Source organism: Canis lupus, chromosome 2 (genome assembly GCF_003254725.2).
Source record: "Canis lupus dingo isolate Sandy chromosome 2, ASM325472v2, whole genome shotgun sequence".
NCBI lineage: Eukaryota > Metazoa > Chordata > Mammalia > Carnivora > Canidae > Canis > Canis lupus.
The window spans coordinates 81,936,233-81,962,019 of record NC_064244.1 but is presented as its reverse complement, the minus strand read 5'-3'; the positions used below and the strand labels follow the sequence as shown (position 1 = coordinate 81,962,019).

At 60.3% G+C, this 25,787-nt stretch overlaps 1 protein-coding gene and 2 long non-coding RNA genes across 23 annotated transcripts in view; 2 read left to right on the top strand and 1 right to left on the bottom strand.

The window, feature by feature from the left end:
* Positions 1-15,380, top strand: part of PRDM2 (PR/SET domain 2) — a 120,637-nt gene extending 105,257 nt beyond the window's left edge. For 8 of the 13 annotated variants that reach the window (XM_049107100.1, XM_049107081.1, XM_035712911.2 and 5 more), the window contains 3 exons: positions 640-754; positions 11,096-11,239; positions 13,545-15,380. In XM_049107100.1, coding sequence (XP_048963057.1) covers positions 640-754; positions 11,096-11,216 — 236 coding nt within the window. In that variant the 3' untranslated portion in view covers positions 11,217-11,239; positions 13,545-15,380. Of the gene's footprint in view, positions 1-619; positions 755-11,095; positions 11,240-13,544 lie in introns of those variants that run through there. The other 5 variants (XM_035712923.2, XM_035712912.2, XR_007409265.1 and 2 more) reach the window with 3 other exon arrangements.
* Positions 11,095-18,219, bottom strand: LOC112660265 (uncharacterized). 8 transcript variants are annotated; one of them, XR_004813421.2, is made up of 3 exons: positions 18,062-18,219; positions 16,226-16,414; positions 11,095-15,325 (listed from the first exon to the last, which is right to left on the bottom strand). It is a non-coding gene; the product is annotated as an uncharacterized LOC112660265 (long non-coding RNA). The 8 variants fall into 8 exon arrangements; XR_003136811.3 differs by lacking the exon at positions 18,062-18,219 and adding an exon at positions 17,142-17,299; XR_007409273.1 differs by lacking the exon at positions 18,062-18,219 and adding an exon at positions 17,035-17,088.
* Positions 18,220-18,236: 17 nt separating this feature from the next.
* On the top strand, positions 18,237-23,554 carry LOC118354062 (uncharacterized). Of its 2 annotated transcripts, XR_007409276.1 has the most exons (3): positions 18,237-19,352; positions 20,067-23,101; positions 23,253-23,554. It is a non-coding gene; the product is annotated as an uncharacterized LOC118354062 (long non-coding RNA). The 2 variants fall into 2 exon arrangements; XR_007409275.1 differs by having other exon boundaries at positions 20,067-23,554.
* Positions 23,555-25,787: the final 2,233 nt, after the last annotated feature.

Genomic DNA, 25,787 nt, shown 5'->3' with positions numbered 1-25,787 from the left:
TTTCTTACCTATGCTTCCGGCATCCGGGTGCCTTTTGTTTTGCCATTAAGGGATGAGGGGAAGACTTACCTAATCAGAGGCGGATTGTGTGGCTCGCGTGTGCCGGGAATTCAGGTTTGAACCTAGGACCTTGGAGAGGCTGTGAGGCCCTGAAGGGGAGACGTGGGATAGACAGTGTGAAGTTCAGACGGCAGGACCCAGCTGGAAGCGTCAGTTGGGGCGTCCCCGCTACGCACAGTGTTGAAGACCTCGAGATTGGAGGCCCCAGAGAGCGAGCCTAGATGAAGAGGAGACGCCGGGAATCGATGCTGGGGGTGCTCCGGTGTTGAGGGCGTGGGGAGGGGAGCCTGGAGGTGTTGAGGGCTGAGTGAGGATGTGCAGGAGCCGACGTGGCGTCTGACGGTGGTGGTGGTGGTGGGTTCAGACCCGGCTTGGTGTGCTGCAGGCCCGGCCCTGCACCTGGGGAGGCCCTCCCCGCTCCCCGCTCCCCGCTCCCCGCCCCGCAGCTCTCAGGCTGTCCTCTGGGCCCCAGCTCCCCTCTGCCTCTGCGCCTACTGAGCAGGGGCCAGGCAGTGCCCCCTGACTCCTCCCCCTGACTTCTCACCACACCCATCCCCAGCTCGCCTGCTGCTCCTCCAGGGCTGTCTCTGTCAGAATCCAGCAAGCCAAGGGTGACCCCGTGGAAACGACCTCGGCCGCTCACAGACCCGCAGAGCTGCTGCTTCCAAGGAGCCGAAGAGCCCCGCGTAACCAGGTGTGTTGTTCGCAGTTCAGAGAAGGCCCAGGGCACAGACCGGAGGACTTCCTACCCCAGTCTTGTTCTGCTTGCCAAGTGCCCACATCCCCGGGTGCAGCGCCCGTCTTGAGGCTCAGGTGCACCAGGAGGACAGGAGAGGCTTGGGGGTGAGAACCGGTAGTAACAGCCCTGGCCCCTGCCCCGCTCCCGGAGGAGTGGCCTTCGGGGCCAGACTTTCAGACCTCTGCTGCGGGGCAGTCCTGTCTCTTTCGTCCGGGGGTTATAAAGTAGGTTATGCCTTCTACGCTTTCTCGTCCTTCCCTACCCCGTAAAATAAAGCAAAAGGCAGCGTGGTGAAGAGAAGCGAGTCCTGAACTGTGTTTCGTATGTGCCCCAGAGCCCGAGTCTCCGGGTGTGCTTGCAGTGCTTGCTGGGGTCCGTGCCCTCGTTCTGAGCTCTGGTATTGTCTGTTTTTCACACTTTGCAATTGCGTATTTACTTCTACATTATACAGATAATGACCTTCCCCTTCTGGAACACGTGCCCCGTGGGGGCAGAGACCAGGTCTGTCTGGTTGACTGCTGTGTCCCCAGGGCCTAGCGCCGGGCCAGGTATGTGCCAGGTGCTTGACTGATGAATACTGATAATCAGCGGAGCGTCTGGTTTTGTTTGGTGTGCAGACGGGGAGGCTGGCACTGGCACGCCTCCGTAAGTCTCGAGGACATCTCCCCACGAGGGCGCACGGCAGCACATGTACACGTGCAGAGTGGGGACCCCGACTCCCAAAGATTATACTAAATCAAATTCAGGACATGTTGATTCATAGGGCTGATTTTTTAAAAATCAAAAAAGGTTTTTTTTAAAGGTTGTATTTATTTGACAGAGGGAGTGTGCACGCTCACGTGCAAGAGAGGAAGGAGAAGCAGACTCTCGGCCAAGCGGGGGAGCCCAACGCGGGGCTCGATCCCAGGACCCCGAGGTCACGGCCTGAGCCCAAGGCGGTCACTTAACCGACTGAACCACCCAGGCGCCTGCATATGGCTGATTTTAGAACGCTTTTGTTCGGAAAGGCTAAAGTAACATTTTTTTTTTCCTTTGTGGTGCTTTGAAGGGCCGTCGCGGAAGCTTAGCGTGGATCAAGGCCGTCCCCTTGCAGTCTTGTGCCTTCAGAGAGCACGTCTGCCCGCCCCCCACTGCCCCACGGTGCCGGGCACGGACAGCCAGTCAATCAATAGTTACCCATCAGATCAACGATCAACGGGGCAGTAGGCTGGGGGAGGTGACTGCTCGCGTCGTCCTCTTGGGAGCCTGTGCCGCCCGCCCGTCAGCACGTTAAAGCTCGGGGTTCTGCAGGGACACGGCCGCACGACGAGCTCTGGCGGGGAGTGGCTCCCCTTTGACCCCAGCTCTGCCTCTTGCAGCGTCACTTGGCTCCTCGTGCATAAGGCGTCGTGGTGCCCGTCTCACAGAGGCCTCGTCAAGACTGAGTTTGTGGTTCCAAGTCAGGCACGCAGGAGGGACGGGCCCGGTGGCTGCCGCGACGCGGGGGTTATGCCGACACCAGCCTTGGTTGGGGAGACCCGTTAGGAAGGTTTGCGCTCCGCGTGTGCCACTGGCCAGCTGCGGGTCCCCAGTGATGAGGCTGGGCCGGGGTCTGACCCCCGGGGGTAGCCTCCCCATGGGGCGTGAGCGGTTCACCAGGCAGCGCAGGGGGTGCCGGGCGGCCCGGGTCCACGGCCCAGGGCACCTCCAGACCTGGGCGACCTGTCTGTGAAACAGGGTGAATGAACTGTCCCGCCCTCCAGGCTACACCCGGCTGAGTCAGCCGGAAACAGGGCGGGGGCTGGGGGGAGGCGGGGGCGGGGGCGGGCGGTGCCCCAGCGGACTCGGCCGCCCAGGCCCCTGCGCCCTCTGCACGGGAGGTCTCCGGCCCGCAGTCCCGGCACCCCTGCCCTCGGGGCAGCGTCACGGTTGCTGACGACGCCCCGTTCATGCAGGGGCCTCCGGAGACGAGCCCCTCGAGATGCGCAGTGGCAGAGGCGCCCCGACCCCCGCGGGCTCCTCCCGGAGGCAGCGCCTGTTCTTGGTGTCGTGGGACGGGCAGCAGACGTCGGGACCCAGGACGCCCATTAGCACGCCAGAGAGAGCCCCGGTGCCCGCCTTCACACCCTGCCAGGCTTTGCCCCGGGAAGTGACTTGCTCTTTTTTTTGGTGCGTGTCAGCCTCGGAAGACGGGACGGTCCCCATAATTAAGACTTAGCATCGTTGCAGTTTCACCATTTCAAGGAACTCTCCGTGCCGGCCTCCGGGGAATCTGCTTTGTGTGTGTTGGTCTGGACACACGTGTTTGCTCGTGTTTCCTTTTGGCCTCCGTCCTGGTCTTAGATGTTTCCTGAGTTTCCCTAGGTGTTAGAAAGCCGCCTGTTTGTGCTCAGTGAGGGGGAGAGGGGCCGGCGCTTGGGGTGTGCTGGAGCTGGGTGGTGGCCGGAGCAGAGGGCCCGGAGAGGTGCCCGCCTAGGGGGACGGTTCCTCTGCGGGACCTGCTGGGGCTGCTGGGCCCCGCTGGGTCCCACTGGGGCTGCCTGGGCCTGAGCGGGGCTCGTCTGGGGCAGCGGCTGTTCCCTGCTGGCCTGAAGCCTCCGCACCGGAGCGTCGCCCCCAGGGCCGTGGGGAGCAGGAGAGGGTCTGTCGGGGAGGCCCAAGGCCTGTGGCATCGTGTCACAGCATTGTCAAAGTGGGCGCTGGCCCCACGGTTTGGGGGGGCCTGGCAGCGAGAGAACCCTTCCAGGAAGTTCCTTACTGGGATGATTTGGTCTTCGGGCAGTGTCGTTGGGCGTGTTTGGGGGTCTGGGCTCCAGGTTTGCCCTGTACTTGTTCAGGAACATTCTCCAAGCACCTCCTGAGCCGGGCTTGGTGGCAGAGCAGTGGGCGGGTGAGGAGTGGACGCGGATCGGGCCCCTGGGGCCTGAGTCCCATCTCCCCCAGGGGCGCCCGCCTCACACAGCTCCTCGTCCCAGGTCTGTGGGGCTTCCCTTTGCCCTGCGCCCCCTCCCATTTTAGCGTCCCCCAAATGAGCAGTGAGGCCACTGTGTCCCCTCACTGCTCCCGCAGGACACCTGCCGCGTGACCTGAGCGAGTGGCGGCGGCGCTGAGCGTGAAGGGCCCCGGCCCCCTCCCAGCCTGGCGGGGACGGACGGAGGGACAGACGGACAGACGGACGGCGCCCGGCAGGATCTCCCCGCCGGCAGCTGCCTTGGCTCGGGTCGCCGTGGGCCGGGCCAGCCTTCCTGGTGCCTGGGTTGTGTTCTGAGCTGTCACATGCTGGTGTTTGCAGTTCAAGCCAAACAGGTTTGGGGAACTAATGGCCTCTGAAGACCTCAGATCCTGGCATGAAAGCCCCGCGAGGCAGAGCGGCCATCCGTCTTTGGGAGGCACGGCAGCCGGGTCCCGAGCCCGCGGGGGCGCGTGGCGTGGAGAGGGAAGGGCGACCCGTGTGCTGGGAGGCGGCCTTCAGGTCTGAGCAGGTCCCTGTGAGTCCGGTCCCCCCCGTCACGCCTCTGTGTGACCCAAGTTACCTAACCTGCCTGTGCTGCTGTCCCCCCAGCCAGAGAGAGGGCACAGGAACCCTGTCACGTGGTCAGAGGGAAGAGCAAGTGAAAATACTACCTGTTAGCTGCGAGTCCCCCCGCCCCCAGCCCCCAGCGTCTCCATTTGAACCAAGTGCAACGACTGTCAGGCCAGTGGTTTCGGACCTTTGCTCCCAAGAGCCTCTTGCGTTGTCCTCGTCCCGGCTGCAGAGCCAGGCCTCTCCTACGAACGGCCTTAGCCTGGCACCTGGCACCTGCCCAGGGTGTCCCCAACCCCTCACCCCTGACCTCAGTGGACTGATTGCCTGGACGCCCCAGGGAGCTTGTTAAAATGCAGGTTCTGGACTGCAGGAGGTTGTGGGGGTGGCTGAGCAGCTGCATTGCTCCCAAGCCCCAGGGACTGCAGACCACACTTTGAGGAGACACATCTAGACCAGTGGCTCTCGGAGGTGGCTTTTTTTTTTTTAAGATTTTATTTATTCATGAGAGACTGAGAGAGAGGCAGAGACCCAGGCAGAGGGAGAAGCAGGCTCCCTTGCGGGGAGCCTGATGCAGAACTTGATCCCAGGACCCTGGGGTCACGCCCTGGGCCAAAGGCAGATGCTCAACCACTAAGCCCCCCTGGCGTCCCTCAGAGGTGGCTTTTATTTATTTATTTTTATTGTTTTAAAGATTTTATTCATTTGTTCATGAAAGACACTGAGAGAGGGAGAGGCAGAGACAGGCAGAAGGCAGGTCCCATGCCGGGAGCCCGACATGGGACTCGATCCCGGGACTCCAGGATCACGCCCTGGGCCGAAGGCAGGCGCCAAACCGCTGAGCCACCCCGGGATCCCCTCAGAGGTGACTTTTAAAGTTTTCAATGCCTGGGATGCCAGCCAGCTAAATTGCAATCTGTAGGCCTGAGGGGCGGGGCTGCAGGATTGTTCTCACCTGTCCAGGTGACTCCAGCGAGTGCTGGAGTTTGACCCCCCCGCCCCCCGCCCGCCCCCGTCGCACTGCCAGGGTTCCTCTGAGCTGCCAGGGTTCCAGCTCAAACAAAGCCAGCTCCTGGCCTCCCGGGTGGCTGTCCTGTGGGCAAACGGCTAACTCCATCTGGCGTCCTGGAATATAGAAACGCGCTCTTTGGTCAGGGAGGGGACCCAGGCTTTGGGGGCAGATGGTCCCGGATTCGCAGTTTAGCTGCACCCCTGTTGGCCAAGAGAATGTGGTTGGGACCTCGGGCTCCCTCAGCTCTCTGAGCCTGTCTCCTCTACAAGACGCAGATCATCCTAGGCCCTGCCTCCAGGGCTGCTGGGAATACTTGAGAGCTCCCGTGAAGGCCCCGAAGTAGCTCGGGTGCATAGCCGGCGCTCCCTAATGGTCCTGTTGCAGAGTTGTCCTCGCTTGACGTCCTCATTTTACAGGTGGGGTGGCTCCGGTTCAGCGGGTCCAGGGCTGCCCACCTGTCCTGCCTCTGACTCCGCCCGGGACCTCATCGCGGGGAGGGCCTCCCTGGAATGGAAGGGGCTGGCTGATGGGGGACTCCCGGAGTGGCGGGTCCTGGCGCCAGGAAGCAGGCGGTGCCTCCCACAGCCCGGCCCAGCCCCCAGGGAATCTCAGCAGCAGCTCGGGCCGCCCCGCCTCGGCAGCGGCTCCCACGCGCTCGGCCTGTCCCTTCACCTCTGGCGATGGCGAGCATGCAGGACGCCAGACGTGGCTTCCGGTGAGCCGCACTGGGCGAGCTTACAGAGACTTGGGGAAGACTCCGCGGGGCCAACCAGCTCTGGGGACCGGGTTCCTGGACGTCCCTGCCGCCTCCTGCGCGAGGAGGGCCAAGGCGGCCGGGGGTCTCTGCTCAGCGTGTCGGGCAGCCTGGCCCGGGGATGGAGGCTCCGTGGGGACTGGGGCGCCCCTTGGCCTCCGGCAGTGGTGGCCTCTCCCTGGGCAGGCCGCCGCCCTCGCCCCCGCGCTCCGGGCTCCCTCGGCGTCTCCACCGGCCCCTCCTCGCCCCGTCCCGGGTCCACACACGCTGAGCAGCCCCAGATTCACCGGTTCCGTTTCAGCCACCCGCTTGACCCCACTCGGGGCAGTAAACACTTCATGTTTAATCCTTTTCCGACTGATGTCTGCCTGCCTGAGCCTCTCCTGCCATCTTCCCGTCTTGGCTAAAGGCGGGCCATCCTGCTCTGGTCATTCGAGGCTCCGGTGTCTTCCTGGCCCCGGCCCCAGCATCCGGTTCATCAGCAAATCCTGTCCACACAGCCTCCAAGCTGCATCTGGAGTCAGCCGCTTGCCCCTGCTGCCCCTAGGGAGGTGCAAGCGGCCATCCCTGACTGGCCCACTCCCCCCTCATCCCATTCCTGCCATCCTACAATCTGTGCCCAACACGGCGGCCGGATCTGCTGCCCGGAAGGACAGCCTGGCTCCCACCTCTCTCAGGGCTCCCAGGACCCTCCCTTTCTGCCTCCTTTTCTCTGGCATTCCAGGCAAACTCCACCTCAGGCCCTTTGCACGTACTGTTTGCACCACCTGGAACGAGGCACGTCCAGGTGTTCAGGCAAGATCCCTCAGCCACCGCCTTGGGGCTTGGCCCAGATGCTTCTGTGGTCTTCCTTGTTCGCCTCACGGCCCCCTGCCCCCACCGCGCACTCCTGAGCTCCGTCCCCTGCTTCATTTCTCTCCACGGCGATCACTGTGCTGCTGTGCTGCTGGCTGTCTGTCCGAGGACGTGGCCTGGGGGGGAGGGCTGGGGTGCGTGGCCCTAAAGTGGGAGGGAACGGAGGGGGGGCAGCCTTGACCCGGTCGCGTGCCCTCACCTGCGGGCTCCATGTTTCTGTGCCTTCCCCGTCTGCCCAGTGACTGTGGGGTGTTGACACGCTCTTCTTGGACGACAGCATCTTGCCTCTTCGTGTCATTGAATGATCTGCTCAGTCATTGGATGGCCTTTGCCCTTTGTTTTAAGTGTTGTCGCACCGTCACCCCACCTCTCTGGACGCTGCGCCCCCTGTTCTCGGGAGGCCCCGGGAGGCTCAGGTGTGGCTGCTGCTCTGTGACGTCACCTTCCCCCGGCTCCCCGGGCTCAGGGGCATTGGGGCTCCAGGAAGCCCATGTGAGGGGACGGGCCCTTCCCCATGACTCGTGGAGATGCCCCCTGGTGAACAGGCCCAGCCTGGAAGGTCCCAGGGGTCCTTGCGTAGCCCTGAGCCTCGGGGGCTTGGGCTGAGACCCCGCACTCTTGGCGTGCTCCCCGGGCCCTGGCCTTCTCTCCTGCTTCCTCTGTTTCCTGCAGGGGGTTCCAGGTGCCCAGGTGCCTCCTTTCCCAGAGGCCAGGTGGGGGCTGAGCGAGACCGTGGTCCCCTGGAGCCCGGGGGCTCTGCACCTGAGCCCTTTTCCTCCCAGGGCCCCACCGAGTCACAGCGGACCAGGTTAGGGGGCCTGTCTGCCTCACCCCACGGATCACCTTGGCCCAGCACCTGGCAGGTGGGAGGCTCCCTCCGGTGGCAGGCGATGGTCGGGGCGGGATGCTGTGGCCACAGGAAGTCTTCTGCGGGTGGAAGGGCCAGGTGGGGGCCTTGGCTGTTCCTGTGGGGGCACCTGAGCAAGGACGGGGGGGGGCAGCCGTCTGCCCATGTAGAATCGGGGGGCTCACAGATACCCCCATACCACCCCCGGGGGTCTCACCTCCTGGGCCTGGTGTGCAGACCTGGGCTCCCCACGAATCTACTGAGGAGCCAGGGCTGAGGGCCGCCTGGAGGGGAGTGCGCATGGCCAGGCTGGAGGGAGCCCAGCACGGCGGCCAGGGCAGCGGGGGGCCGGGGAGTCACTGCCTGGGAGTGGGAGCCGGGACTGAGCCGGGGTGCGTCCTGACCCGGCGTGCTCTGGGGACTGAGGGGGCCCAAGGGACAGGGAGGGAGGGCGCTGGCCGGCCGTCCGCCTGCTCCGACCCGCCGTGTCACCACCACCAGGAGCATCCCGCATCCCACGCTGCTGGGGTCTCAGGAGGTGAAGTGCCCTCGCATCTGGGTCCCCAGGCTCCCCGGCCCCGCTCTGCCTCGGCGGCCCAGCTGGAGTGGCCCCTGTTTCAGATGAGGAGGCTGAGGTTCAGAGCCCTGGAGGCACGTAGGGCCACACCCTGGGTTACACGGCCAGCGGGATGGGGACCCACACGGGGACCGCCCCCCCGGCGGCCCCACCGACTGCCGCCAAGCAGACACCGTGCGTGTCCTGTGCTAAGAGCTTCCTCTCAATTTAATCAGCCCAACAAGCCAGGGGGTCACTGCTCGTGTTTTGCAGGTGGTGAGACCAGGGCCCAGAGAGGCCCCGACTGGCCAGGGTCACACACTGGGAACCTGGAATCGGGTCTCTGTGCGTTAACCACGGAAGTACGTGTGCCGCAGACGGTGTTCTCAGCCCCTGACAGCTCGGCTGCGGCAGCGACAGGGCCCCGGGTCCTCTGGCTGCAGGAGGTTTCACCGTCAGGAGGGAGGCCGTCCTAACAGGAGACACAGGGGTGACCTGCTGTGTGGCCCACAGAGCTGAAAGGCCTGGGCTCTGCTCCCCCAGGAACGTGTCTGAATCTGAGCCTCAGTGTCCTCCTCTGTGAAATGGGTATAAAAAGCGCTTGTTCTCCCCACATCCTGAGCTGCCGGGAGGGTCCATGATAACAGCTGAGAAAGTACGTGGGAATTACAAGGGCTGTGCGCATGCCAGCTGGGGTGGCCCCCACTGGGCCAAGCCCGGTGGAGGGTGGGGCGAGGGGAGCCTGCCTTTGGGGGCTCTGCAGGCGGCTGTGCAGAGGCCAAGGGCTGGGGGGAAGCTCGCCCCCCCAGCGGACGTGGCTGTGGCTGCAGGAGCCTCGGTGGAACAGGTGCGCAGGGAGCAGGGGGAGCAGGGGAGCAGCTGCAGAGGGAGGGGCGGCCAGGGGGTCCCCTTGGTTTGACGGATCTGGGTTTTGAGCAATGATGGTGTCAGACGTAGCAGTTGATGGTGGGGGCCGGCCTGTCTTCCAGGCTGCTGCTCGTCCCACTCCACGCCATTAGGGACATCTCTGCAGACAGGGGAGGGGGCACCCGCGGTGTGCTGGGACTGCCTTTGTCCCCAGCAGGACAAGCCCGCGGGTCGTCCCAAATTTCCGGGCGGCCTCACACCTGAGTGTCCCTCCGCAGTCGGTCAGCTGGTGGAGGGGCTGTGCTCATGTTGGGGTCCCGGCCCGCACCCAGGCCGCCGAAGGGCCTCGTCGTTCTGGGGCCTGCCGCTGAGCCCGGGGCCCCCCTGGTTGTCTGCCTTGACTCTTGCTCCGACGGCGGAATGGGCCGCCCACAGGCCTGGACTGCACGGCCGTGGGGTGGTTCCCACGGGGCACCCCGCCGCCCCCGAGGCCAGGCCCCCACTTGTCGGTTCACGTGTCTGTGTGTCCGCACGCCCCTTACTTCTTACTGTGATAGGAGCTGTTGGAGCCGTTGGCTGCCTTTGCAGCTTTGACGCTACTGACGCGGGGTCAGTCCCCAGCTGTGGAGCGTCTGGCGGCAGTCCCCGGCCTGTCCACTGGTGCCGTGGCGGCTCCCGCCCTCACATGGGACCCCCAAGCCTGTCTCCAGACACGCCCCACACTTGCCCCTGTTGAGAACCAGTCGTCTCGACCCTGATATCTCCGCTTTGTGACTGGCCCGTCCCCATGTCCCGCGCCCTCTCAGCGGACTCTGGGCCACCACCCTTCCCGCTGCCCCGCTCGCCCCACCCTCCACCTGTCCTGACCCAGGGCCTCCTTGCTGTGCTCTTCTGTCTGGGGAGCCGCTCTGGGACCTGGGGCGAGGTTCTCAGCCCGCCGTGTCTGTTTCCCCGTCTGCAAGTCGGGGCCCGTCGAGTGTCCACCTCGGTAGGTCGTGTGTAGAGCGGGATGACTGCAGATACCTAGCTCGTTGCCGGCTACGTGTCGTTCTTACTCAACGACTATTTATTTTTGTCGTGCCGAGATGGAGATGCATCAGCGAACAGGACAGAAGCCCCGGCCTTGGGATCTCTCAGCCCAGGAGGGAGGCAGATACGTTACCCCTGCGATTGTGACTCCGTGTCACCGGGGCTGCGATGGGGAAGTGTGAGGGGGCCGTGGGAGCCTGCAGGGGGATGCTGCACTCAGGAGTCAAAGAAGGAAGGCTTCCTGGAGGAGGTGGTATCCCAGCCGGGACCTGAAAGATGAGTCTGAGTTAGCTGCGTGAAGGAAGGGGAGGAGTCGTGGTCTTAGGTTACCTATCTTTTAAAAAATGTTTAAATGCTTTCCTGGGATAAAGAAATCGTATTTAATGGGCTGTGGTAGTGGACAGGGCCAAACCGTGTCACGGGATCTGGGCTCACAGCCTCTGAGATTCCCGAAAGTGCTCGATGCGGTGAGGCCGGGATGGGGCCGAGTGCAGAGTGCACGGCCTGGAGGAGACCCACTGCCGGGGATGGATGGAACTTGGTACCAGAAGCTCCCCCTGCTGCCCCGGGGTGGGACGGGGTGGGACGGGGAGGCCAGGGGAGGCAGGTGGGGGCACAGGGCAGCCGCCATCTGCACGACAGAGCTCTGTTCCCAGCTCACCCTGTCGCCCTGGGGGGGGCCTCAGGGCAGCCCTGCTAGGTGCAGCGCCCCAGAGCCCCGCTGGTGGGGGCCCCGTCCCTTGAAGCGGAGGGAAGGTGGCGGGCAGCGCTCAGCGGAGCCCATGCGGGCCATTAAAGCCCACGTCCTGTAGGTGCCGTGTGGGGCACCAGGGCCAGCCCCTCTGATGCTGTGTGTCCTTCCTCTCCCCAACAGCTACAGCCTCCGCCTGGCGTCCCGGTGCCCTCCGCCAGCCGCCCCGTACGTCACCAGGCAGTGTAGAAACGTCAAGGCCACGGCTGCAGCCCAGTTCCAGGGACCCCTCTTCAAAGAGTAGACACTTCGCCTGCTCCCTGACAGGTACGAGGAGGGCAGAGCGGCTTCTGGCCCGGTTCGGGTGGCTCTGGGGGCGAGGCGCACTGGGCTTGGGGCTTGCGGTGGGCGGGAAGCAGGGGAGAGGCGGGCACGATCGCCTGTGTGCCAGCTGGGGCACGGCCGGCCCGTCTTGCAGGCAGGTGGGCACCGGGGGGCTTCCGGGCGCAGACACCAGCTCTGCCACTTACTGGCTGGGGGACCTCGGCAAGGTACCCCGAGACCTCAGTCTCCACGCCGGTAGACTGGGGATGACAGTGGCGCCTGCTTCATGGCTTGTGAGAACTACAGGTGTCGGTGTGCAGAGCAGGAACAACAGCGCCTGGCACACACAAGCACGAGGTGTCACTGCTGACGGAGAACAGCAGGAGAGCAAGAGCCAGCACTTCATCGAGACCTGGAGAGGCTGTGAGCCCAGCAAAGGTTGTGGAGTCTCTATTCCCACAACGTATTTGAGAGTGAAAGTCCTAGTAAGTCCTAGTATTCTGCGGAACACGAACCAGAAGTCTCTTCGTGGATTCTCTACTGGTAAAACCTGAATCCATGCGCGGAAGCCGGACTTCCCCTCTTCAGGGGGCCTGGGCCTGGCCAGTGGTCTCGAGCAGGCTTGGGCTCCTTTGCTGCTGACGTGGCACGTCTTCTGTCACTGCGCCCCCGGGGCCGGCCTCTAAAGCATGGTTGGAGGAGCCCGTGCACCTGTAGGTCAGGGCGCCTGGTGAAAGATACAGACCCCAGGGAGCCACTCGAGATTTACTGAGGGAGCGTCCTGGTGCAGGGCCTGGAATCTGTACTGGCAGACGGCCCGTGATTCTGGGGCCCGCTCAAGTTCGGGGACACCTGCTTAATGCAGCCAGGGTTGTCAGAATGAGAATGCGGTGGTGGTTCTGGGCAAGAATGGGCTGAACTCTGAAACTTTGGGGTCCTCCATCCTGTACGTTCTCCCCTCCGCCTGCCCTGCTACCCAGAGCTCGTTCGCTCCTCCCTTCCTGAAGCTGCTGGAGTCTCTGGGCTCTGGGCTTTACTTCTCTGGGGACTGGGGAGGGGCATGGAAGCAACATCCACTTGCGCCAGAGGGTGTGTTGTCTTGAGGCAGGACTGAGCCTGTGTCTCCAGAACAGGCTCCCGAGAGGGCACGTGACCCCGGGCTGGGCACGCCGTGGAGCGCCGGCGGCCTGGGCGCTGAGCGCAGAGCTGGAAGGCTCTGGAGAGCGTCCCTGCCCTCGCCCTTCTCACAGACGGAAAGCTTGGGGCCTGGAGAGGAGAGGCTGGGCTGGCGTCTTCCAGACGTGGTGGGGCAGTGCCAGGGCAGCCCTGGGGCCCCGCTTGTCCCGGGACCCTCCCTGTGGTGGCTGGATCCGGGTTCCAGGCCCACGGCCGCCCCTGGTCATCAGCCTGACCTTGTAAAAGTCACTCGTCCTCTCTGAGCCTCTTTCTTCCCTGCAAAATGGGGATCTGGGGATCTCTGTCACCTGCCATGGGGGGGTCTGGGGGTCGGTGTCACCCGCCGTGAGGGTCGTCGCAAGCATCAGAGTGCAGTCAGGTGGTGGTGTAGATACCATGGAATAATGTTGGGCAGTATTGATGGAAGCCGAACCTCCGCATCCCTAGGACCCAGCAGCTGCACCACCAGAGGGATACTCAGCAGGGGGGTGTGCCCACCGTGGGAAGTTCCACCGTGGGAAGTTCGGGTGTTCCATGCACACACCCTGCTACCCGGTGCTTCCCCTCGGCCTATATACGACGCGTGTGCACCGCACGTGTCCTCCAGACATACGTAGCGGGTCCCAGCAGCATTCCTCACGGTGGGCCCGGACTGGAACCTGCCCCCTGTGCGTTGGCCGTGGACCAGGCGGATGAAGGCAGCAGGTCCTGCAGTCGACCCCGTAGCAAGGAGGTGGGCAGGAGCACACACAGGCTCGGAAGGGATGAACCTCACATGCTGTCACGCGGGAGAAGCCAGACACAAAGGACACGGACCCACTGATTCCATTTATTTCAGTTGAAAATGGGCAACGTGTGCATGAAGAGGGCCGAGAGTGTTCATTCCGGGGCTGAGGCTCAGGGGTGGTGCTAAACGGGGGTGTGGCTGGGGGCCACGGGGAGGTCGGTCGTGTGCTGTTTCTTGGGCCAGGAGCTGGGCACGCACGTGTGTTCACTGCGGACTCCTCGAGCTGCGTACGTGGCACATTTCAGTGCCTGGTTGAATCAGACACGTGGCGGGAGCGCAGGCCGCGGCCGGACTGGGCCCGGAGTCTGCAGCCACCGCATCATTTCTCTTCTTTTTTCTCCTCAGCACCTGAAGTGACCTGGAATCCGTGAAGCCAAAGGGACTGGCCTTCTGCCCTGCAGGGAGTACCGACCTATTCCACTTGATGAGCCTGGGAGAGAAAGGAAGGGAGTGTGTGCGCGGGTGAGCGTGTGTGCGCGTGTGCGTGCGGTCTTCAGACGAGGGTCTCAAACCCCGGGAGGCAGGAAGGCAGCTGGTTCCACACCACGGACGACACTTGGGTGCAGCCCCGGGACCGTCTTCTGCGGCTCAGCCTCCCGCCAGGGTGGGGCCTCTCCTACTATGCAATTTTTCAAGAGCTCCTTGATCCTGCTTTTTGCTTCTCGAGTTGTCTTTTGCCGTGGCGGGGACCGTGCTCGGGCTCAGGGGTCGGCTCCAGCCCCGTCCCAGGAAGGCCTCGGGGGAGGCCGAGCCTCCCTCCCAGCCACGCTGCCTTCCCCAGCCTTCCACCCTCTCTGGGAACCGACGGCGTGTGGACACGTCGGAGCCTCGCTCATCGACCCCCTCGGCCCGCGCACGTCGACGGCCTCCCTCCTTTGCCTGAGCTGCTGGCTTGAGTTGTCGCCAGACTCGAAATTCTCATGGGTCCTCGCCCCTGCCTGGAGATCGGGGTCCTCCCTGGGGGGAGGCGGGGGATGGGACGGCGTGGGGGGGGCCAGGGGAGGGCCCGGGTGCTGCTTTGGCCTCACTCGGTGGGACCATCCACACCTTTAGCGTCTGACCTTCGCAGACTAGCTGGAAAAGGACACAAAAATTGGGAACTGAACAGCCAGCTGGAGGATGAAGCAGCGAAGCACAGGGGGAAGAAGAAGAGATTTCTAGAGGCCACCGGTCGCCTGCCAGGGAATGACGGGGCTGGCTCCTGCATGTGCGGGGCCGTCCATGTCTCGGAGAAACGGGTGAGCTGGGCTAGGAGTTTGGCCCCAGTCCAGTGAGGGTCTTGGGTTTTGTGCCTTTGGGGCAGACCCCAGACACGGATGTCTGAGCCCACTTTGGCGCTGTTCCCTCAGCTCTGTTTTTAGTAGTGACGTGTCAACCCCACGGTGGAAGGAGAGAACTTTGGAGAACCTGAGTGGTCACACACAAAAAGGGACTTTTTTTTTCAGGGCTACTATGGTTGATCTTGCAACTCTGTAAATATGTACGTAGACACTTTTAAAAGCACGTATTTATGTCCCTGACTGTAAATGCCCCCTTTTTAAAGTTTTATAACTTGTGTTATTTAATTAATCAGTCGACTGGCTGCAATGTAGGGTCTGATAACGGTCTGGGAGGAAGGTCTCACGAGACCCTCACATGGGCAGAGAAGGGCCGATGGCTGGCCACGTCACCGTGTTCCGTTTGCCACCCAGCTAAAAACCATCAGTTAAAGTTGTCCATTTCCATAGCTGGCATCCTTTTGCCTGCTCCGAAAATTAACCCTCACAAGCATGAAAGGCTGTGGCTGTTCCTCATCCGTCCCATAGATGTTGACACTCATGAACTGTACCCCAGCCTCTCAGTTCTTGAGGATTCTCCTTTTCAGCAGCAGGGAGGGCTCCCGAACCCAAAGCTTTGAAAGTCAACTTCAACCGATGGTGAATCCCAGAAAATGTCGTGGGGGCTGGGGGATGCTCCTGTTTGCATGTGCGAACGTGCCGGTCCGCCTTCGACCCTCTCAGACTAGCGGAAAGGGCCACGGAGTGTCCCAGTCACGGAGCCGGGGTGGTCTTCTAGAGAGTGGTGTTTCCCGGTCAGCGGTGGTTCTCGGGCGTGGGTGTGGATCGCGGAGGAGGGCGGTTCTGTATCTGCCATGTGAAGAAAATTAACAATAAAAGTGTGAAGCGCGATTGTAAAGAACAAGCCTGGGCGTGATCGTTTTGGGTTCTGGGTCCGTGTTGGCGATTCCCTGGGCGGCCCCGAAGGCCCCATTCCAGCAGGTTCCAGAGCGCAACCTGAGGTTTCAGGGAGACTCTGCGAAGATCCTGCCTGGTGAGCAAGGTTACTCTGCCTTCAAATCTCCCGCCTGCCAGCCAGTGAGCGGAGCCGCTTCGCGAAGGCTAGAAAGGCCTCTGTGGTGCCCAATGTATTCTTTTTAAGTAGCTTTATTGGGATGCATCCCCGTGCCACACAGTTAACCCACGTAAGGAAGTGTACAAATCAGTGGGGGTTTTTTTTTTTTTTTTGGTACATTCGGAGTTGTCCAGCCCCCACTGCATTCAGTTTTAGAACATCTTCAGTCACCCCCAAAAGAAATCCCACACCCATTAGCAAGCACTTGCTGGTTTTCCCCTCGGTTCCTTAGGCAGCCAGAAGCCTACTTCCTACCCCTGTGGGCTCACCTGTCCGGGACATTCCACGTAAATGGGATCTCACAGTACATGATCTTTTACGACCAGCTGCTCTCGCCTCGAGTGTTTTCAAGGCGTACGCAGGCTGTAGCATGTCTCAGCACTTCATTCTTTTTTATGGCCAACTATCCCGTTGTATGGGCGTACTCGTGGAATATTCGGGACATACATAGACTTAAAAAAGAGTCACTCATGGTTTATCTGGAATTCAACTAGTGGGCACGCTGGACCTTTCCTGGCAACTCAGCCTCCAAGCCCAGGGCCGTCCTTCCAGGGACCATTTACTGTGACCTGTGATGCACCAGGTATTCCCCACACGGTCCCTCTCCTGTCACAGCCTCCCAGCAGGACAGGTACCTCCGCAGCCGTTTCACAGATGAAGAAACAGGCTCAGACACCCTCCGTAGTTTGTCCGGGGTCCCACAGCTGGCAGATGCAGGCCAGGCACTGGGCCCCGGCTCTCAGGCCCACAGTTTCCGGTTTCCCGCTTGCCTCTGGCTGCTGCCCCTCCTGCCACCCCACTGGCTCCTCCAGCTCTTGAGTCACCTGCAGGCAGAAACATGACAACAGAGGTCAGTCCCCAGATGCCCAGAACATAGCGGGCCCCTGGGCCTCGGCCCCACCCCAGGTGCATGGCTGTATGGAAAGCATAGGTTTCAAACTGTGGGTTAAGTCCCATCCCAGTCCTGCTCCCTGGCGGCTGCATGACCTTGCCTGGGTTCCCACCCGTCTCAGCCCGGTTCCTAGTTTGCCAAGGGGATGGCCCCCCCCACCTTCCTGCATTCTAGCTCATTGCCTGCCTCTGGGGTCACCTGGCTGATCCCTAAGGGAGAGATCCTCGGCCTCTACCCCGCCCCCAACCCCAGCAGGGCCCAAGGCTGGAGCAGGCGTGGAAACAAGCATCGGGGCCTCAGCCCACTGCATGGGGTGCCCAGGGGTCTGCACCAGCCGGACCGTGCATGGGGCGCCCAGGGGTCCGAGAGCGGGACCGTGCATGGGGCGCCCAGGGGTCCGAGAGCGGGACCGTGCATGGGGCGCCCAGGGGTCCGAGAGCGGGACCGTGCATGGGGCGCCCAGGGGTCCGAGAGCGGGACCGTGCATGGGGCGCCCAGGGGTCCGAGAGCGGGACCGTGCATGGGGCGCCCAGGGATCTGCACCAGCGGGACCGTGCATGGGGCGCCCAGGGGTCCGAGAGCGGGACCGTGCATGGGGCGCCCAGGGGTCTGCACCAGCGGGACCCTGCATGGGGCGCCCAGGGGTCCGAGAGCGGGACCGTGCATGGGGCGCCCAGGGGTCCGCGTCAGCCGGCGTCCCCGGTGCTGGTTCCGAGCGGGCTGTGCAGCCGCCGGGCCGCCGCCAGGGCCGGGGTGGGGCGGACCCGGGCCCGGAGCTCCGCAGGATCCGTGCAGCTGCGCGAGCTGAGGCCGAGGCGAGCGGGGGCGCGGGGCGGGGGGCGCGGCGCCGGGGCGGCGTCGGGGTCGGGTCCCCCTCCCGGGGCGGGTCAGGGCGCGTCCCGGTCGCCCCGGCAACCGCCACCGGAAGCGGGTGCGCCCCCTGCTGACGCCGCGCGCCCGCCGGGGCCCGGGCAGCCCGCCGTGCGTCACGCCTGCGTCATGCGCCGCAGGCCGCGGGGTCACGTGGGCACGCGCGCTGACGTCACCGCGGCGGGCTGAGCCGGGGCGGCGGGCGGGGGAGGCGCGAGGTCGCCGCGCAGGTGCGTCGTGCAGGTGCGGGGCGGTGCGTGCGCTGAGCCTCTGCCTTCCTGCCTCGGCCTGTGCCCGGGGGGCGGGGGCGGCAGGTGCGGGCGGCCCCAGGGGGGGGGGGCGGGTGCTGAGCGCCTTCCCGGCCCCGGCCCCGGCCGCCCTGCTCCGTGTTTCTCGGACCGTGGGCATCCCCGAGTGGGTCCCGTCACCGTAAAGAATCCTCGGGGGTTGCCTGTGCCCTTGGGTAGACCCCAGGCCCTCCCTCCCTCCCTCCCTCGGCCTGGAGGCCGCGCCTCTGCGCCAGCCGCGACCGCAGCGTTGCTCCGCCTCCTGCCACAGGGCCTTTGCACACACTACCCCGCTGTCGGCCCTGAGTGTCCGGCCAGCAGCCACCTGCCTCTCCGCCGGTGCTGTCCCCGCAGCGTCCCTCCCTCGCTGCGGGTCTCGTGTGGCCTCCCCGTCTCCTGCCCTCGTGCATTTGATTCACTACCTGAGATTTTAGAGTTTCTCGAGAACGTCAGCCGCGGGGTGCAGACTTCACCTGTCCTTTCCTTGTTGGCTGCAGCACCTGCCGCCCGCGGGCCTCCGGGCTCCCGGTGGGATGCGTGGGACGCCGCCCTGCGGGGACCTGAGCCCGAGGCCTGGATGCGCGGGGGGCGCGAAGGCCGCCAGAGCCGGTGGAGCGCCGGGCCTTCCCGCTGCTGGCTGGGAGCTCGTCAGGGCCTGGCCCTCGGCCCAGCAGCCGCGCCGGGCCCCCCCCCCCCCCCCCGGGACAGCTCGTGGCCTTGGGTCGCAAGGCCGCGGTGTCAAGTGGGGCCCTGAGGGCCCTGAAGAGTGTTCAAGTGGCTTTTGACGCCTGCCGACATCTTGGGCTTGTGGCTCTGACTCTGCTCGATGCATAGGATTCTTGTTTTTTTTTTTTAAGATTTATTTATTTATGATAGAGAGAGAGACCCAGGCAGAGGGAGAAGCAGGCTCCATGCACCGGGAGCCCGACGTGGGACTCAATCCCGGGACTCCAGGATCGTGCCCTGGGCCAAAGGCAGGCGCTAAACCCCTGAGACACCCGGGGATCCCGATGCATACAATAAGAATACCTTGTTTTTTGAACCATCTTGTCTTTCTTACCATCTGGGGGCAAACGAGAGGACCGGTTTTGTTCTTGGCTGGTCGGACGTTGCCATCATGTTGGGCAAGGCAGGGCCTCGGGCCGTGCTGGGTGAGCCCCTCCGGCCGACGACGCTTACCTCCTTTTGCCCAAGTGCCTTCAGGGGCTCCTGGCCGGGCTGGGACGTGAGCAGAGGGAAAGGGGGCCGGAGCGTGCCCACAACGCGGCCCGGGAAGCATGGGCTGCCCCGTGGGCCATCCACCCCTTCCGCGACTCGGTAGGCCGGGGGGCGTGCCCAGGTCCCAGCGAGCCTCCAGCCCGCCAGGCATCGGGCCAGTTCTCGTGTGTTTCCTTAAACACCCAGTTTTGAGTTTTCTAATTGGAAAATTGTACGTTGACGCAACCTGAGAAAAACAGAATCCAAGGAAACCCCCAGGTACCGATTGACCCTCTCGTGCGTAATCCTTTGGATTTTTATGTACACAGAGCTTAGCTAACTGGCCCTGCCGGACCTCCCAGCGTGACCTTGCGATGCCCTTGACCCTCCCCACGCCTCCATACCCTCCTCTTTAAAGTAGAGGGTCGCAGAGCGTCCCCGGAGGTGTCTGGGGAAAATCAAGGTGATTGCTCGAGCAGAGCCGCCCAGAAGAGTGCGCAGCCCTGGGTGCGGACGGTAAGCGCCCGTCATGGTGTCCTTCCTGTTGGCTTTTACACTCTCCGATTATTGCTGCTGCTTTCCTCTTAATGATGCTAGTGGTGGTGGAGGGTGCACATCAGAGCCAGCATTTGGGTTACTCCATCACCTGGGCGTCCTCATACCTATTTGCCCCAGTATGATTTTTTTAAAAAATTGGAATGGAAGTGGAATGGCCAGGTTAAAAGGCGATAATCGGTGATCCTTACGAGATACACCCTGTGCGCCAGGCCCTGGGCTACACGCTTGCCTTATGGAGACCCGATGGAGGTAGGCTCCCTCATGGTCCAGTATTTATGGACAGAGACCACTTTTTTTTTTTTTTTAAGATTTTATTCATTCTCTGCTCTCTCTCAAGATCGCTGCGCCTGTTTGGGGGCTTCTGTGTCTCTATGCAAATTTTAGGATTGTTTGCTCTATTCCTGTGAAAAATGGCATTGGCATTTTGATAGGGATTGCACTGAACCTGCAGGTGGCTCCGGAGAGCGTGGATATTTATTAGTATCAATTCTCCCAATCCATGAACACAGTATATCTTTCCATTTGCTTGGATCTTCATTTTTTTTTCCATTAGGATCTTACAGTTTTCAGGGCACAGGTCCCTCATCTCCTTGGTTAAGTTTATTCTGGGTGTCTGATTCCTTTTGATACAATTGTAAATGGGATTTTCTTTTTCTTTTTTTTTTTTTTAAGGCTTTTATTTGAGAGAAGAGAGAGCATGCACGAGCATGGGGAGGAGAGGGAGAGGGACACGCCGACTCCGTGCCGAGTGTGGAGCCTGACACGGGGCTCGATCTCACACCTCGAGATCAGGACCTGAGCCGAAACCAAGAGTCAGATGCTCAACCAGCTGCACCACCCAGGGGCCCCGGGATTATTATTTTTTTTTTTCTAATTTTTCTTTCTGATACTTTGTTATTAGTGAATAGCAACAAAACTGACTTTTGGATAGCAATTTGGTATCATGCAACTTTACCGAATTTGTTGATTAGTTCTGACCGCTGGTCTGTTCTTGAAGGTTCCAGTGGGGAAAATATCCTGTGCCCCGGTCCCCATGGAGCATCCTCCAGTTCCCGCAAATATGTGACGTCCAAGGCTCTTCCTTGGTTTCCCAAGGCTCTTTGGTTCGTGTGATGCCACCCAAGGCCCCCATGTCCATCCTCACTGAATCAGGGGTTGCTACAGGACTCCTGCTGGGAGAGGGTGGGTGGGAGGGAGGGTCTGAGAGCAGGGCCCCCCTGGCACAGGGCGAGAGTTGCTAAATGCTGAAAGCCAGCTGCCCTCGGCTCTGTGTCCAACTTGGTTCTGCTGTCTTGGGGAAATCCTTTCTCTTCCAGAGTGCCCCCAGGTTCCTCCAGACAGCCACCTGGACAGAGGTAGGGGCGACAGAGGTGTAAGGAGAGCCCGAATGCGGAGGGGTAGCACGGGGGTCTTCCCCCTTCCCCGTGACAGCCACCCCAACCAGGGGTCTCAGGTGGGCCTCTTTGCAGCTCTGCGGACCCTCTGCTGCTTCCCGAGCTCTAGTAAAAACCTCCAGGCTTCTATCCCCTTGCAGCCCCCTGCTGGGGACCAGAGGCTCCGGTTAGGCCGGATGTGAGAGAGGGAAGGGAGCCTGCAGAAGCAACAGAGCCCTACCTGGACGGCCAAGGCCCGATTTACTCGCTCTAGCCCGCCCCGCCTCCCCCTTGCCGACACAGACCCACACTCGCCGCCCTGGGGGAACCTTTTCCAGCTGTGCCAGCTGAGATGCAGTGTCCCTTGCTTCACGGTGCTGAGCCGGTGGCCAGGGGAGGACTCTCCCCGGGACGGGCCTGGGCTGGCTGCAGCTCCCCGGCTCCCTCCGGTCCTCCTGACACCAGCCCGTTCTGTGCTAGGTCCCTTCTGAACGTCGTCCCTCTGTAGGTCCCCAGGGATGGCGTCAGTCCACCGTCCTCGTAGGGACGGGCGCTGGGGCTGGAGCCTTGGACCTTATAGGAGGAAGGGAGACTCTTTAACATGGAGAATGATGGTGATTGTGCAGGAAGAGGGTGCTCAGGGCAATAGAAGGGTGTGCTCATTCCCAGATGCCAAAGGTATTTCTTGCAGAACAGACCTCCAGGTGTGGCCTCAGGGCAGGGCCAGGACCAGGGGCACAGAAAAAGCAGCGAACAGACTCACAGACTCGCCTCGTGTAAAGGCTGGATTGCCTTTTAATGTAAAAATAGGTCGGTGATCAAGTCTCTGACGACCCAGTCATGATGCTGAGCTTTCCCACATGCCGACACCCCCGTGAGGTTCGTGCCATCATGTGGGCCCCCCGGGACCGAGACCAGCCACGGCCTGGCTGCAGGATGTTGGGTGGAGCTGGGATTTGAACCTGGGGCCGGGGATGTTTTCCCTTAGGCCCCCCAGGAGCAGCGGGGAGAGAGCAAACAGCGGCCTGCATTTCTTTTCAGCCTTTCATGGTGTTTTGTTTTGTTTTTTGAAACCAGGCTTAGTTAGCATGCGTGCTTGTTAACAGACATTTATTTGGGATGCATTCAACCGTCTGAAAAGCAGAAGTACCCCTTTGTGCAGGTGTCCCCAGGGGCCGGACAAGTGAGCGGGGTCAGATGACCAGCTGGAGTGCGGGGCTGGACGACTTCCCTTCTGGGTCAGGGAAGACACACGGGGCCAGGAAAGCTGATCCTCCGGTGATCACAAGGCGGGGGGGCGGGGGGACATCCCGCACCCCGTCCCGGCCCCGAACAAGGTCTAGCCCACCTGAGACCTTGGTGGACCTGGGGGCCCCCGAGGCTTGTCAGAGCAGGCCGAGTGGCCCCCACGCCAGGAGGGGCTCTCCTGGGATCGGGCTGTTTATCGTCGCCGAGCCTGCCTGTGCTGTCACCGCTCCCTGCTGGGCGAGGACAGGTGCAGGTGCTGGGTGCCCAGGGCCCGGGTCGGGGTGCTCTGGGTGTGACCCTGGCTCTGGCCCTGCGTGGCCCCGCACAAGCGACCCCGGGTGTGTGATCCCTCGCGCCCAGGGTGGGGGTGCCCCGGGGAGCGAGACGAGGTGGGGGAGGCACAGGCTGGCCCAGGCCCCCAGCGAGCCTTGGGGGGCGCGTCATCACCTGATGTGTCGGGTTGGCGACTTCTGTCCTGGAATGTGGCGGTCCTCGTGGCTGGGGGTACCACCCGCCGGGAGCTCAAGCAGCCCCTTTGCTCCCGGTTCTGGAGGCTGGAAGCAGCAGGCCAAGTCGCGGGCTTGGTTTCTCCCGAGGCCTCTCTCCTGGGCCTGCGGGCGGCCGCCTTCTCGCTGTGAGGGCAGGTGGTCTCCCCCTGCACACATCCCGGTGTCTCCCCTCCTTCTTGGAAGCTCGCCGTCCTATAGGCCTAGCCTTCACCCTGTGACGGGGGAGCTGCCTTTTGCAGCTCTTGCAAGACCTCTTGCAAGACCCTGTCTCCATATACAGTCCCGTTCTCAGCTGTGCTGGGAGTGAAGGTTCCAGCATATGAATTTGGCTGGGGGCACAGTTCAGTTCCTAATACGACTATTTGGATATTTCCCTGTTCCGCTGAGACTGCAAGAGATGGCGGAGTCCCTAGTAGGTGTGGGCCGTGGAGTGGGAGTGTCATGCAGGAAACTGGTCTGAGTCTTTGCCGTTTTTTTGTTTTGTTTTGTTTTTTAAAGTAGACTCCATGCCCAGTGTGGAGCCCAGTGTGGGGCTTGAACTCACGACCCCGAGCTCAAGACCTGGAGCTGAGATCGAGTTGGGTGCCTCACAGACTAAGCCATCCAGGCGCCCCAAGTCTTGGCTTTTTAACCTCATCAAACAGCCCCCCCCCCCCCCCCCCCCCCAGCGCAGCATGCCAGGGAGCCCTGGCCTGTGTCGCTAGCTCGTGTCTGTGATCCATTCCCAGGTTTTGGGGGCCAGACGACTTTCACCTCCGAACTCTCCCACCATGTGCGCGTCGGTTCGGACGGGCTCCTCGTGCTGCCGTGACCGACAGGACCCTGGTTGCCGAAGACAAATGCTTATTTGCTTGTGCTACATGTTGATTGTGCATCGGCTGGGAGCGCTTTGCCCACGTTTGCCGACTCCTGGGTGACTACAGAAGAGACTACGACTGCCCTCTTTCTCTCCAAAAGCAACTACTGCGCTGACCTCCGTAGCGATCACTTCCTTGTATTTGTTTGTCTTTAATGAAACTTTAAATTTTGAGATTGTGTCGTTGTAAGACGAGAATGCAGAGCCCCTGGGTGCCCTTTGCCCAGTGTCCCCCACTGATACCTGTAGAAGTCACTACCACAGTGAGACACTGACATTGATTCCGTCACGATACAGGGCATCTCGGGGCATCTCATCACCATGGAGACCCCGCACCTTGGCTTTTTATAGCCACATCAGCTTTCCTCTCTCCTCCTTAACCCCTTGTGATCTGTTCTCCATCTCTGCAATTTTTTCATTTTGAGAATGTTACACACGGAATCACACAGTCTGTGTGTGACCTTTTGGGATTGGCTTCTCTCACTTGGCTTAGTTCTCTGGAGGTTCCTGCAGGTTGTTAGGAGTATTGCTAGTTTGTTCCTTTTTTTTTTTTTTGCTACATAAGTGTTGCAGGGTGTGGACAGACCCCAGCTAACCCCTTACCTATGGGAAGGCATCTAGGTTGTTTCCAGTTTGGGGCTATGGGGACTAAAGCTGCTCTAGACACACTATTCCTTACAGATTTATGTGTGTGCATGTGAGCGCAGTTTTCATTTCTCTGGGGTAAATTCTTGCAAGTGCAGTTGTTGAGATGTATACCTTGCTTTGTTTTATTCTTAAGAAACTGCCAGACTGTTTTCCAAAGCAGCTATATGATTTTACCTCCACCAGTATATGAATGACCCAGAGAGTGATTTCTCTGCATCCTTGACAGCATTTGGTGGTGTCATTATTTTTTATTTTAGCCATTGTGGTTTTTAATTTGCATTTCCCTGACGGCCAACGATGCGAATCTTTTCATGTGCTTCTTTGCCATCTGGGTATCCTCTTTGGTGAAAGGTCTCCTGTCTTTTGCTCATAGTCTAATTGCATTCTTTGTTTTTTTACCACTGAGTTTGAATTTTACATATTCTAAATGGATAGTTCTTACATTACATATGAGGTTTGCAGATATTTTCTTCCAGTCTGCGGCTTATCTTTTTGTCCTTTTTTTTTTTTTCCTTTCTTTTTGTCCTTTTAACAGGGTTTTTCACAAAACGAAAAAAATAATCAAAACTTTTTTTTTTTTTGGATGAAGTCTTGTTTGTTCTTTTATAAATCATGCTTTTGGTGTCAAGTCTAACAACTCTTTATTTGGCCCTAGACCCCCAGGAGTTTCCCCCATGCTTTCTCTTCTAAAAGTTTTCTATTTTACATTTAAGCTGGTGATCCATTTTTGAGTTAATTTTTGAATCATGTGTGAGACCTAGGTCAGGGGTCTTCTTTCCTCTTGTGAATGTGCATTTCAGTGTCATTTGTTAAAGGGCCGTTTCCTTCATTGAGTTGGTCTTGTATCTTCTCAGAGGTCAGGGGGGCATATTTGTGGACGCTCCTGGATTCACTGTCCTGTTCCCGATCTGTGTGCTGTACTTCTCCTGCCTTCCTAGGGCAGCACTATTACGGCTCTACTAAGTCTTGAAATGAGGTAGACTAATTCTTCCAGCTTTATTCCTTTTTTTTTTTTTTAAATCCCAAATTGTTTAGCTGTTATCGTTCCTTTGCCTTTCCATATAACTTGGGAATAATTATACAATTCTAGGATAATCTTGTCTGTATGTACAAAAAAACAATCTCGCTAGGACTTTAACAGGAATTGTGTCAAACCTATGTATCACGTTGGAGAGGAGCGGCGTTTTTACCATGTTGGCTCTTTGAATCACTAACACGATTTATTTAGACATAATTTGAATGATCTGTGTTGTGTAGTTTTCGGCATAAAAGCCCTGGACACACTTTGTTAGATTTTACCTCAATCTTTTTCCTTTGGATTGACTGTAGATGGTATTGGGTTTTTAAGTTTGATGTTCCTGTGTTCCTTGTAAGTGTAAGAAAATAACAGTTGATTTTGTGTGGAGGTCTTGTATCCTGTGACTTTGTTGAACTCATTTGCTAGTTCTAAGAGTTTTTTGGCAGATTCCTTGGGATTTTCTCTATAAACAATGTTGTCTGCATATAGGGACAGTTTTATTCTTTTCTGATCCGTATGCCTTTTATTTTCTTTTCTTGTATAGAATTGGTATTCATTTTTCTTTAAGTATTTAGTAGAACCCTGATGTGAAACCAGTTGGGCCTAAAGATGTCTTTTTTGGGGGGTTTTGTATCATAAATTCTGTTTCCTTAATAGCTGCAGGGCTATTCAAGTGATTTATTTCATATTGGGTGAGTTGTGGTCATTTGTGTTTGTAAACAAGATTAGTTTCATATAGTT